This window comes from Phalacrocorax aristotelis, chromosome 3 (assembly GCF_949628215.1).
Source record: "Phalacrocorax aristotelis chromosome 3, bGulAri2.1, whole genome shotgun sequence".
Classification (NCBI taxonomy): domain Eukaryota; kingdom Metazoa; phylum Chordata; class Aves; order Suliformes; family Phalacrocoracidae; genus Phalacrocorax; species Phalacrocorax aristotelis.
This window is the reverse complement of record NC_134278.1, coordinates 55,893,471-55,907,772: the sequence shown is the minus strand read 5'-3', so window position 1 is coordinate 55,907,772 and position 14,302 is coordinate 55,893,471. Positions and strand designations below refer to the sequence as shown.

At 36.0% G+C, this 14,302-nt stretch overlaps 1 protein-coding gene across 8 annotated transcripts in view; it reads left to right on the top strand.

Annotated features, from left to right (window-relative positions):
* Nucleotides 1-14,302, top strand: part of FAM184A (family with sequence similarity 184 member A) — a 79,874-nt gene that overhangs the window by 34,097 nt on the left and 31,475 nt on the right. For all 8 annotated transcript variants that reach the window (XM_075087524.1, XM_075087528.1, XM_075087523.1 and 5 more), the window contains exons 3-8: nt 218-353; nt 4,088-4,269; nt 4,897-5,094; nt 8,085-8,207; nt 12,009-12,170; nt 14,068-14,189. In XM_075087524.1, coding sequence (XP_074943625.1) covers nt 218-353; nt 4,088-4,269; nt 4,897-5,094; nt 8,085-8,207; nt 12,009-12,170; nt 14,068-14,189 — 923 coding nt within the window. The remainder of the gene's footprint in view (nt 1-217; nt 354-4,087; nt 4,270-4,896; nt 5,095-8,084; nt 8,208-12,008; nt 12,171-14,067; nt 14,190-14,302) is intronic.

The window sequence follows — 14,302 nt, the reverse complement described above, 5'->3', positions numbered from 1 at the left end:
GCCATATATCCAGTATCTTGTAGTGCTCCAACAATATTTTTGGAAAAAAACACATAATATGAAATGAATATGATGGTAGTATTACAAGATTTCAGCTTTTGTATGAATAAAACTTGTTTGCCGAAGGGTCTTTTCTGTACATTTTAACCTAATGCTTATTTAAATTTAAACGTGATTGTATATAATGATAACGGGTGTAATACTGTTCTTCCTCTAGGTTCTTCAAAAACAGCTAGATGATGTGAAGGAGGAGGAGATGTCATTGTTAAGCAAACACAAAGAAGTGGAAAGTGAGCTAGCAGCTGCTAGAGAGCGCTTACAGCAGCAGGCCACTGATCTTGTTCTCAAAGCCAGTATGTATGTCAGTAACATAATCTGGAGATGAACTTCAACTATTTATTCTAGCCTTTCCTTTTTCTGTTAACCTTGTGCAGGTTTAGAGTGCCTAAAGACCGTTCAGTGCTGTCCATAGGTGTTTCTGACAAGTTTTGGGTTTTTTTGCTGTTTTGATATCACATGCATTGTACTTACGACTCTTTCTTTTTTCATGTGCTTATTTGTCCAGATGTTCTGCTTTGAGTGGTATGTACACACCTTCCAGGCCTTGGAATTTCTTGCCTTAACTGCACTTGTACAGAATGTTTCTGCTGTGTATCTGTTCACATAATCACTGAGACATGATACCTGTTCTTCCATCCTTTTTCAGTTGCCTTTGTTTTTTTGCTGAGACTGCAGTACTTTGCTTTATACCTACTGTCGGAAGACTTGCAGCTTATCAGTTCATAAATCTGTTAGGGTTTTCTTTATAGCTGTTTTCTTGACTTCTCTGTGCTCATTGGCATATAGAAAGGCATAGAAAATGATTTAAGATTTGCCTGTACACACACAGGTTTTAACTTATTGGCATTGTCTTTCTAGTAAACTGCTGAAGTGGTAGGGCATGGGCCCAAGTAGTTGAACGTGGTTAACTATGCTATACGTAGGAGTGTAGGCTAAAAATAAGCCCCTGGCTTATCTTTGGCCTTGTTCAACTAGACCAATTGTAGAAATACCTGATTATTTTCTACACAAGTTCTCACAAACCTAGGGGCCCTTCCCAAAAGTTGATTTGGATAAGATCACCTTGTTTTGAAGGCTGGGATGTTGCCAGACTGTGCCAGTCAGCACAGTAATACTTTACTACTTATGTTGTATGCTATATATAGCATTATATTTACTGCTACTGTGATAGCTTACTCTTAGCTGGCTACGTGTGCCCTAGCCCTCAAACTGTGACTGGCCTGTACCAAGCCTTTATTTCTGTCCTTCATAAAATTAAGCAGTTCCTACAGATGGACTGAGTGTGTCTGCTGCCTAGGAGAGCTCCATGCCTAGGGCAAGTGGCGTAGATGAGCTAGCTAAAGTAAGGGCTAGAAATAGTCTGGTGTATATATTTGGACACTATAGAGGCCAGCTGGGACCCAAGACCGCAGGGTCCTACTGGATGTAAATAGCTAAAAGGAATGGGCTTTCTGCTAAGAGACTCTCAAATCGTGGCTCTCGGAAGGGAATCTGACCCTCCAGAAAGTGATGTGTGGGGCATTCATAGAAAAATTAATGACCTGAGACTGCTGGAGGCAAAAAGACCTGTTCTCATATACTCCATAGCTATTCCTGTTTCTTTCCTTAGGCAGAAGCACCGGACAGCTTCAGCAACCAGCCCCAGATTTACTGGAAACAAACTTAAATATCCAGGCTATTTTTCCTTATTACTGATGGCAATGAGTCATCTAGACTGTGAGTCCAGCACTGGTCTCCTCTGGCACCACGAATTTTAGCTTTACCAGAAATTGCAGTGTGTCAGCACTGTTGCTGAGCTCAGTGGCACTGTCAGTAGCACATCTTTGCTTTACAGCACCTTGATGTGCAGTAAGAACCAGGAGCCCTGTTTACAGTCATGCCACCAAGCTGTTACTGTGTGATATAATTGATTACCAGCCTATATGGAAATGGTTTCTGACACTGGCCCACTGCCGTCTCCTTTGATTTTCAGATCACACTTGGAAGTAGAAAATCCTGCCCCAAAAATCCTAAATTCTCATACTTAATTAGCATTCAAAATATTTATTCATTGTATTGCAGTTTCAGAATGCTGTATTAAGTCTATTATCAGAAATTAATATATTCTTCTTCTGTTTATCCTGAGATTCTAAACTTGAAGGGGAACTGCCTTTCATACCTTCAGTGTAGAGCACGAGGAATGGGAAACCCCTGCTGTGTGCTGGTATTGCTAGCGCACTGATCTAGGGCTCTAGATCAGTGTGTGTGCATGCTTAAAATAAAATATGCGTGTACATAATGCTTCCCGATAAACCTGACGTTCTTGTAGAATTATTCGCCTTGTTACATTCTAAACTCTGGGTTTGCAAAGACATTTCTGAAATGGTTGAACTTTAGAAACAAGGTAGTTTTTGAAATGTTACAGAAGTTGTGTACTTGTTATCTTAAGGTTTTTTTCATTTCAGTTTTTAGTTCTAGCAAGCAAAAATGTCAAAATGATTCATATGATTCTTCAAGGCTTAGTACAAATAGAGATGTGCATTGTTTATAAAAATACTACTAATTTTGAAGCCTTTTTCATGGCCAAGTTCCATTATATATCCCACTGTCCTTCCCTTCGTATCAGTGTCCACAGACAACAAAGGCTAAAATGGTTTCCTTTTTGGCATGTCTTGCTTTAACCGTAGATGGAAATGAATCAGGAGGCTCAGTGGTTTTGTCTTGTGAAAAGCAGTGACACGCAGTCCACTTTCTTAGCTATTTCTTAGTAACTTAAATGTAAAAGCAATACTCTGTTACTAAAACTCAGCTAGTCTGTCACTTTTGAAAGCTATAATAAAATGGGGGGGAGGTGTCTCCTAGATGATGTGACTGCCAAAATAATAAAAAATTTATTCTGAGTAAATAATATATTTTCTTATCTGGATGCTTTCTTTACGTGAATTGTTAACGATCCTTGTGTAATCCTTGAAAAACTGTTTGGTTACCATTTAATTTTATCAAATGCTGATTTTAAAAAGGCATATTTCAAACATGTCAAGGTCATGCAATTTATGAAAGGGATAAAAGGGTGTTTCCATGAAAAGAATCCATGCCAATATGGAATGTCAGCTTAGGTATGATTTCATGATGCTTCTACAAAGATGGTAAAATAATGGGAGAATATCCACTCTCTTGTCTTTCGGTTGAACAAACTTAGGAGCATCCTGTTTCCTAAAATAGCCTTCTGTCCCCTTGTAAGCCTCTCCCAGAATAACAGGAGTTTCACTCCTTTCAGCAGTTACCTAGCAGTAGTGTTTTCGAGAATACGGATATAAATTAGGAAGAAAAAAAATTTCTGAAGTCATAAACATTTTTCCACTGGTGATGTGAAGGACAGATGATTATACTGTCTAGCTTTGTAGGTTTTTTTTCATATATATAAAGAAATTAAAAGCAAGCCTCTAACCTGCAAGGATCTAGATCTTTACTTTAGTAAAGATCTTTTCTTTAGTAAAGTCCTTTAGTACTCTACTGTGGAGAGAATGAGTTCTGTTACATCTTTTAGTCATATCCCTGTAGCAAAATAAACAAAGTGTAAATCTAAGTTTTACGTAGCTTTAGCTGCTATATGTAGCATGCTGGTTAAATTATGGGGTTCATAAAATGATAACATCTTTACCATTAGACGTCAAGGTTCTGTTTTCTGTTGGGTAGCTTATTGCGGGGTGAAAATGTGCGGTTGTAGGTGGGTAGGTTTTTCAAGATAGTCTGTGTTCACGCAATTGCCTACCTCTGCTTTCTCTTGGACTCAGTATGCAACTTTGAACCAGGAGAATTGAAACTAAAGGAGCCCCAGCACCAAGTGCTCCACTGTTGTTGAACATTTTACAAGAAAACTAAAAAAGGGAGAAGCAGAGGGGAAAGTAATCATTGCAGTGAAGATAGTGGAGATCCATATGAAAGCTTCCACTAGAGTTGTGCTTCTGGAAATCACTGCAGTGTGAATGTGTACTTGAATTACATGAAACCAATGCTGTGAGGTTTCAAAGAGCTGTTTTTTGTTTAGGTCACATTGGAATGCTTCAAGCTACTCAAATGACTCAAGAAGTTACAATCAGAGACTTGGAATCGGAAAAGTCTAGATTAAAAGAAAAACTATCCCAACTGGAAGAGGAAAGAAACTTACTACAAAGCAAGACACAGAGTCTGGATGAGCGTCAAAGGCAGCAAATTCTGGCCTTGGAGAAGGTTAAACAGCTTATTGGCTGTAGTTGAATAAAAACAAAAGACCTAGAATTCTAAGAAAAAATGTTTTCAGTTTTGTTTGGCATGACTGGACTAGAATCTGCAGTAGTACGTTCCAAGTGTATCTTATGTAGCAACATAGAATGACTAAAGTCAGAGTAGAGGGAGGTCAGGTTAGATGTTCAGGCTGCTTTGGACATGTTTTAGCAATTTATTTTCATTTATGACCTTGTGTGTAGATGCCTAGTATCTGAAGTTTCTCAGTGAGGAGAGAAGTGAAATGGTTAAAGAAGAATTTAAAAAGCTATTCGCTGAAAATGTGCTGAACGTGTTTAGAAGATTTCAGTTCAGTATTTTCATAGGCTTGATACGATTGCACTTTCCCCAGATTAAATAGAGCAAAAAGTAGATTTAAAAATATATATATATTGCTTTGCATGGATATATTGAAACTACCTTTTTGGTTATTGAATTACATAGTCAGAGCTTAGTGTTTGCTAAATTTTTTTATATGGTAGTTAATTCCTGTAGATTTATTTCATCAGTAATGTTTTTGCATTTTCTCCCTTTTAGTCTCAGGGTTTTTTTAACTGTTTAATAGAAATTATTGTGTTTTTCGGTCTTCTATAGAAAGTAAACGAAGCAAGGGAGACACAACGTGAATATTATGAGAAGGAGCTAGTAAAATTGCAAGCAAGACTGGAAGGAGAGGCTGCACAGTTAAAGGAGGCTCATTCTAAGACCTTAGAAGAATTGGCATGGAAACACCATACTGCAATTGAGGCTGCACACAGTAATGCTAAGCAGGATAAGAAAAAACTGCAGATGGTAGGTTTGTGTTTTATTAATAATCAAACATATTACAGAAAGCAAATGTCAGAGTTTGAACCATGTACTGCATGGTTTTTTTGTTCAGCAAGTTTTGTTTGGAGTTACCTGCAGATCTGCTGTGCCCCTCTGATGAAACTGCTCAGCCTTTATTAAAATAACATTTATTGTGCAAAAAAAAAAGGGCATTTGTCCTGTCATTTGTCTGCATACAGAAGAGAATTTCTCAGCTCAGTACAACTTTCTTTTTGAGTGTATAGTAGGTGTGTTCTTTCCAGGTTTTGTGACCCATATTCAGAAAGGTTGGTATATCACTCAAGATCAGCTCTTCTGAAGGAAAGAGTATGTAACTGTAAAATTAATTCAAAATTTTCATAAACAGTCCAGAAGTATAAAGATATTACACTAGTACTTGACTATATCTGTACTCAGAAGACAACAACAGCTGTTCCTAACTTATATCACAAAACTATGCTAACTGTATATTGACTAGTCATTTACCTTTGACTGCAATCCTGAAACTGAAAGGTTTTTTGTTTCACAAAATTTACCTTTTCTTTGTTGGGATAAGTGAGAGAACCAATTTTGATTTATTATTTCCTAATCTGACTGTATGTACATTGTACACCAATTTTGCCTTGTAGAGTAAATACAGGATAAATATCGTTTAAGGCTTTTATGTTCCTCTGGTCTGTTCACAGGAAATATACCAAGAAACACAGCTGTAGTTAGTGATGTGCATCTCAGACTGATTTTTTTTTTAATTATTATTTGTAAATTATTTTACTGGTGTATTGCTCCTTAGTTTTATTTTTTAATAAATCCCAAAGATTTTTTTCATGTATCCTGGTAATGGAAGTGGTTCTCTGAGACATATGTGCATCTGATCTTTCAGGTTTACTTTCTTTGTAACTTGAAACATGCCTGTTATTAAGAAAATAAAACAAAGGCTATCATAAAATGTTTGTTCTTAAATCCTTAAATTAGTTAAAATAAGGAACAGCTCTATAAATGTGAGAAATGTGAAACTTGATTTTTAGCAAGGAAAAATTAACTATGAAAAGTTGTCAGGGTCAAGATCCCAGTAGATCTTGATCAGTGTACTGTCTCCTTTGTCAAACCTGTCTCGCTAAGCACATGTTGTGTTGTTTCTTCCTCGAATTACACAAACAGTCAGTCTCAAATGCAGGGAAGAGTTGAATTTAGTATGAGGAAGAAGCATGGTACAAGGAGCCTTGGGATAGACATGAGGATTTATTGGGACTGGAAGACTGGGAAAGGCATCTGGGGTTTGGAGTTCTTTGGAAAAAAACTGAACAGAAGAGAATTCTAAAGAGTGAGAATAGGACTCAAGAAATGGCTTAAATATAACTCTGCTTCAACTCTTCCGTCTATAAAATGAGCTGTAAAAGCAGCATCAGTTCATAGGATGGTCATGAAAATAGAGCTGCGAGTAATTTTGCAGTACTGCACAGCTGTACTGACAAGCATCATAAAAGAACTAATTGCTCCGTTATCAGAACAGGGTCTCAACAGCACTAGTGGAATTCTGCAGACAGCAGATTTCACAGTGCGAACAAGAAAAATTGAGCAAGTCTCATTTAGCAAGTCTCATTTGTACCACGTGGTGATCGATCTGGCCCGGTGAAGAAAACATGCACTTGTTATCTTGTATAGCGATGTATTACTGAGCGTGTAACTCTGGGTTGTCACTCTGTCCAACCTCTACCATGAACAAAGAGATTGCGCATTTTCTACACAAATCACTTCTTGCCTATAGCACTCCATTAGGGCGTGCAAGAACTAACAAGCTACTAAGCTTAATGTGTTTGCCATGTCAATCACTTACTGTTTCTGAGGCATAGCAATAGTGTGGCCAGCAGGATTCTATGATTGTGTGATTCTATATTGATTTCTCAGAAATCTGAGCCCAGGGCTACACAGAGGCACTGAATCCATGCTAAGCCTTGCATTGCAGCTGAATCCCTAGGAGGAAATTAATAAAGGAGCCTCTGTAGCTGCATAGAAGACCTTGAAGTTTTGTTTTACCTGGCTCTGGAGCAGGCAACGTTATTTGGCAATGTTAATTTTCTTCAAGAAGGCTTTGTGGTATAATAAATTACATAGTATATTCCACTGAAATACATAATAAAGCTTTTAATTTTAACATGTTTCGTGTTAAGTATTTTGTGAAAGAAATTGTTCTTCTGAGAACATATTTCTAATGATAATAAAACTGAAGCATAAATTTATAGTTTTCCTTAAAAAAAAGAAAGAAGTTTCTAACATACGTATACATAGTAGGCTTATGTGACAGAAATATCATTCATCCAACAGAGTTGTTTTCAGAATTTGGCTATTACTCCACAGAGATTGAATGAAAAAAGAGGTGTTACTTAATTCTTTCCATGTAGTTGAACTTGAAGACTAATTGCTGATTTCTTTTGGTTCTAAATAGATTTTATAGATATGGTTTGTGGCTTCTATTTTTTTGTTTTGTTTATTGTAACAGCCTGAAAAACTTCCCAAAGCTCAGTCTGGATTTTAAGCTTTACTGTTTTCTGTGGGGATTATGTGTAGGACATAGATGGGTAAAGGCAAAAGGGTAAGCATATCAGCGTAATTTTGTAAGAAGTGAAAATGTCTTCATTCGGTCAACTCAGATTGAAAAACTGTGAAAGTAGATATAGTTTTAATTATTTCGGTAATTAAGTTGCAAAGTGAAACTAGTAATTGAGAAGAAAGTCCTGTTTGCATTTGTTTTGTGATTAATCAAGCATGTTAGATTTGAAAGTGAACTAAATAAATAAGGCATCCATTGTAAAAGGAAAAAAAAATGTTCACTTTAAGGAAACACTTTAAGGAAAGGACAATTCTTGGTTGAGATCAGGAATACTTATGCCAGGTGGAATAATTTTGATGTGTGCACCTGTACTTTGTGATGACCGTATGGCAAGCGTTTAATGTTTCTTCCATCCTTATTTCTGAAGGAGTTGGAGCAGCAGTTTGAGAAGGAGAAACTGCGTTTGGAGGATGATAAGAATCAGCTCCGACAGCAGCTGGAAAACCTGAAGGAGGAGCTGACAACAAAACTGACTTCTGCCAATCAGGAGGCAAGGGTTAACTTAATTGTATCAGCTAACCCTCCTGTGCACTAGACCACATTTCAGCAATAATGATCTCGTGTTTGTGTCCAGTACAGAGTTAGGACTATACTGTTCAGTCTGTTTTGTGCCTTATTTCTGTTTAAAGTGGAGTATTCTTCAAACATAAGTTACTTGACTGCTTCTGAGTGCTGATATTATTGTCCTTGCAAGATTTAACAAAGCAGAAGAGATTGAGGTACAAAACAGTTGATGTAAACAGCCTTTTTTGTTTTAACTCTGCTTATTTTCTCATTAGGTACACAGACATCTACACAAAGTATGTCAGGAGACAAGGGGAAAATTAACTGTGTTTAAACCCCTATTTGTTTACAATTAACATACTGTAAACTCTGGTCAGCTTCCTTACTGGCAGATGATCTTCATATATTTCCATCGAAAGATGACATGAAATACTTACAGTAAGACCCGAATTATTTGCCGTGTTTTGATATATGCAGTCAACATTAAACGTATCACATCTCAATACAGTTCCAATTTTTTGAGTTTGAAATCACCACCTTTTCATGATATAATATTTTTAAACAAAACCATCAATCCATTCTTGTCTGAAACTCTTGCCCTGTTTCAAGAAAATTCATCAGCCTGTTCAACAGGCCATACATGTGACTTCAGTGTGTGCTTTAAGACTTAAGCATGAATTTAAGTACTCTTTTGCAGCGGTACTTTTGTATTACCATTTTCTATACCGTACAAGTTCTGTGGCGGTAGCAGGTGTTTGTCTAATTCTGGTGGCTTGCAATTCACACAAGTGTTAAACTTGCTTTAGAACAAAACTGGTTGTCTTTAACAAATGGGAAAGATTGCCCTTCTGAAAGTATATGCTGCTCATTACTGTTATTATTAGGTATACATTCCTATGTTAAAATATTATATATTGAAATATTATTAATATACCAGTACACTGCTATATTAATATACATGTTACTGTATTAAATTATTATATATTAAAGTATATATTCTGAAAGTATATATTAATATATACTTTCAGAGTAGTACCTACCAGGTGTTATATATATGTGTGTATGTCTGTGTGTGTATATACATATTTATCTAGATACCCCAGATAAAACATACTACCAGAGCAGCTGAACCTATTATCTTCAGAGCCCAGCAGCGCTGCTGATCAGTCAGTTGTGAGTACCTGCCAAATAGGAGACGCTACTTCCTCCTGATAATTGTCAGCACCTTTGCTGGTACTTCAGACTGTGCAGAAGGTGTAAATTGAAGCTGGAACTGCTCTTCCTCTCTTAAGTGTGCTTACCTGCATTCAAATTAATGAAAATGTGATGTATTTGTTACCTATGTTAACAAAACCATGCACAGGTTTATTTTTCCTTTCAAAATTACAGAAAGTTTTGTTATTTCTTTTAACTTTAACTCCTCTGTTTGAGGAGAGCGCTATTGTTCTGTTGTCATTCAGCACTCTAGGTTTTTAGTTACTCTTTATCGACTTCTCCAGGGTTCGTGAGTAAAATTTGCTCCTTCTTTGAAGAAAATAACTTCAAATGTCTTAAGAATGAGTTTTCATTATCTAAATGCTATCAAGTTCAGGCTTGGAAAATTCATCATCACACTGAATTAAGAAAATGGTGGCATAACTACAGAATAGATAACTAACATAAACTTAAATAAGGAATTAGGGCCAGCTGCTATTTAGTAATTGAGCTTATATGTGTTCTTATGCCAGGATAAACATAATACAGTGTATTTTGCATATTGAGACAATGAGAGGAAGTATAAGGCAATAAATTCAGGGTGGTCTGTAAATCCACTCTGTGTAGTACAGAGGTGTTTTATTACTATGTTTATCTTAAGCACATGAGACAAGTGCTTCACTTGCAAGCACACCTTACTCCTAGATCTCTATTGACAACTGACAAGAGTTTCTCAATGTCTTCACTGACCTGGAAGAAACTTCCCTGTGAAACGTCTGGCACCTCTTTAGCTTAGCTCTTATATTTCTACTGCTGCTTCCTTTTCTGTTTGTTACAGATGTTGTTTAACAGCAGACATACATTTCTTACTTTCTGTGGATGTTAGCTTGGTTCTAGCTTCCCTGCTGAGAAAGCTGGATTTGAACCTATGCCATCCTCTTCTCTTTTTGGCAGACTTTTTGATAGCAATTATCTTAGCTGAAAGATGAGGAAGATTCAAGCCTTGTTAAGCTTGCTCCTAGTACCAAGCTATTTAAGAACAGTGTAATCTTATATACTTGCCAGAGATTTTTTTTTTTGAGAGTTCAGGTTAAGTCAAGATACTTTTTCAATATATCTCAGGATGAGACTGGCTCTTTATAGATCTGCTTCCTTTCACTGTAGACCAGCCAAAAGGCTTTAGAAAGACTCTTTGTGTCACTTGACAGAATAGTCTTAAGGACTGGCCATGCAAAGGATTTCCAATGATATTACTAAGGATCATTTTAAACAGCCTCCAGCATTGCTTTGTCATCAGAAGAACAGACCTAAGCTCTGTGAGTGGCATTACAGCATGATCATTCTATATCCTTTAGATCTACAGGACTGCCATTCACGTTTCATGCAAGGGGTGTGCTACTATGAGATACATAGACAGTGGTGCGTTTTGAGGATATCAATATGTTTTCAGGGACAGTTTTTCACGTAGGCATTATCATTCAGGAAGTAGCACTTTGTAGGGAATTACTAGTTGTTTGCAAAGGAACACATAGACAAGTGCTAAAGATTACATTAGTTTTCATCTGTGATCTGTCATGCCAGAGAAATATGGGATTCCTTGCTGAGAGGAAAGGAGGAGTCCTTCTTTCTAAACACTTCACAGAGGCAGAGAGTTCTGGGAGGCGGCTGTGTGTATATATACGTGTGTGTGTACACCTGTGTATCTTATATGCTAATACTGTTTATAATTATCCTAACTAACAGAAGGAGTAGTTATAACTGTCACCTGTTCATACCTGCAAACCAAAGGTTAGTCTCTTCTTGGGACACTCATCCCATTGTGGATGAATTTATCTCAATGCACAAAAGCAATGGCATAGACTACTACTTTGCAAAAACTTCAGTTCCCATTAGCTGGTGTTCTTTGGTCCCCCCTGCTTCCTGTTATTGTTTTTCCAGCCTACATATTGAAGAAGTTTTTCCTTTCCTATAGCTGGTGAACAATGTTCAATCTCTAATATTTTTACTTGAAGCAAAGTAGTATATAATAATTTTACAGATATGGAGCTGAAGCACAAACAAGCAGAAAAATTTTGTATTGTTACATAGCAGTTAAGGAAACCATCACAGTGTACTCTACAGATATTAGGTTGAGCTTAAACAGGCTAATTTATGGACAGGTAGCAATCTGAAAACAGAGAAATGTATGCCTTAGGGTCAGTTAAATTCTAATCTAATGAATAAATTATATATTTTGAAATACCGGTTCTCATTATTTCAATTTGGATAAAACATGCTTTCTCACAGTAAAGTGAAAGGTAATTTCAGAGCTTTTGTGTAAGCTTTTTTCCTTACAAAATGCTTCATATAGAGGTTGGATAACTTTTTTTACCTGTAAAAACCCTTTAATTGAATCTTGGTTTGATTTTTAAAACATTACAGGAATTTGTTTTTTAATACAAAACCATTAAGTGATACTAAAGGAGAACAGGCTGTGCAAATAAAAGTTTGCCTAGGTTGGAATTAGAAAACACTGGAAGAAAATGAAACCAGGATGACTTGGCTGCCATTAGTAATAATTATTAAAATTACAACTGTTTTATTAATGTCATAGGTGTGTCGTCTGCAAGACCTAGTACGAAAAAGTGAACAAGGCCTTGGTACTGCAGAAGGACATATCTCCAGTCTTCAAGAAGCTCAGGAAATACTCCAGAAGGAACTGGAATTAACTAGAGCAAGACTGCGAGAGACCACAGATTCACTGTATAGTGTTGAGGTAACCATAATGTTGGACAATAAATTGTGCAAAGTACAGTCACAGTGATTTCAGTTTTGTTTTTAAAACAGCAAGAAGTATTATAGTGTACACATTATTGGAACGATCTTCACATGGCTTCATTAAAAGAGTTTTTTTATTTCAAGGAGAGAGAGAAAAACTGGAAAACAAGGATGGGTTGGTTTAGGGTTGGTTTTTATTTTGTTTGGTTGTTTTTGAAGTGGTTTTCTTTGTTTTGTTTTCAGAACACTTTTAGTGTTTAATGGGTATTGCTGCAAGCACATCTTTCTGTGTTTACTATAAACTGTAGCTGCCAAAGTATGTCCATACAAAATATATCTAGAGCTGGATTTTTCAGAGGCTTAACAGAATTTCATGAGAACGTAAAAAAGATGTGTTACATCAGTGCTATTCCAGACAGTTTCCTGTCTTGGTGCAAAACAAGATCCAAAGCTTAGTAGCTCTAAAATTCATTGAAACCTTTTTAATTTTTTTAATGTATACCATGTTTTCTTCCAATAATGGGCACAGTTTTCATTTCAGGCTCAAATTCAGGATTTCAGAAGATTCTTAAGAATAGTTTAAAGGTATATGTTATGATATCTTGCAAGATAGCAGACTATCATCCAGAAAATGTGACCACTTTATTCAATTGAAGCAATTAATTTTTCTAAGCGGAAATATATTGCCATTTTAGTTGGCTTAGATGGAACTGGAACTGTCAATCTGTCAGTAGCTTATTGACTTTAATACTAAGTATAACCTTTCCTTTTTCTTTCTTCCATAAACAATGTACATTTACAAGATCACAGCAATATTTGAAGTAGAGCAGCAAATATTAAAAAAAAATTATCTGAATCTGTTTTCATACTGGTGTTATTTTCTTAAGAAAAACAGCCTGAAACAGGGTATTGGGGTGTGGGTTTTTTGGTGATGGTGGGTTGGTTTGTTTGTTTGTTTGGGGTTTTTTATTTTTTATTTAAGCTATGGTCATTAGATGTGCACCATATTACAGTTTATAACGTCCTCTGTATTTTTTATAGTTTCTCTAAGGATCTGTATGAATTACTGCATTCTTCTCTTCACCTATTCTGACATTTAAATATTCATATATAGCAGGTTACTAGCAATAACATTTATCTTAACAGATTTTAAAATCTATTAGAAAAAAATCTATAAATGAAAAACTTTCACTTCAGAAAGTCTTAATTTAAATTTAGATGGCCATGTTTGCTTCTCATGAATGAAGCAAGCACTGCTGAAAAACATTCATGTAATTATGGATTCTAGGTAGCACACCTGGTACTATTTTTGTATGGTAAAATTTGAACAGAAATGTATATGAGTTCTAAATTTTTTTCTGTGTTCAGACTGGAAGCCTGTTTCTACCAGGTTAGTCCAGTCAAGAAATAGAAAGAAGGTACATGAACTTCGTATCAAATCCAGACAGCTCAAGCTTTGAAATTCAAGTAATAAATATTTGCTGATTTTAAAAAAGAAAAAAAAGTCTGAAACATGCTTAACAAGAACCTAAGCAACCTGCTCTAATTCAGCAGTTAGTCCTGCACTGCCCAGGGCTTTATGACCTTTTGAGGTTCTTTCCAGCATAAATTATTCCGTGATTCAGTGTAACAGTATTTGAAAAGATTAATTCCAGAAGGACTTACTGGAAAATGTGGGGTTTTTAAATAGGAATTCAGAATTCTTTTCCACAAGAAATATCAGCAGATGTCTAGTTGTTAATTTTGTGTTATTAGGAATTACACACTGAAAAAGTTATAGTTCAAGTTTTATGAGCCAGTTGTAACTGAAATTTTTGTTATAAATGCATTTATTTAAGGTTTGAAATACTTTTTTTGCTGCTGATCAGTCTCTATTGTGAAGTTTGTGTTTGCAGGGAGAACTAGATCAGGAGAGACAACAGCATGAGGCAATGATTGCTGCTATGAGAGAAGAGGAAAAGTTCAAAGTTGACAGAATGGCTCGTGACTTGGAAATAAAATGGACAGAAAATCTTCGGCAAGTATTAATTTTTTTCTTTAAGAAATGAAGTATGTTTTTTGTGAAAATGTAATGGCAAATGAAATGTAGAATGAAGGGGTTTGCTTTTATCTAAGCTTTTCCATGAATAC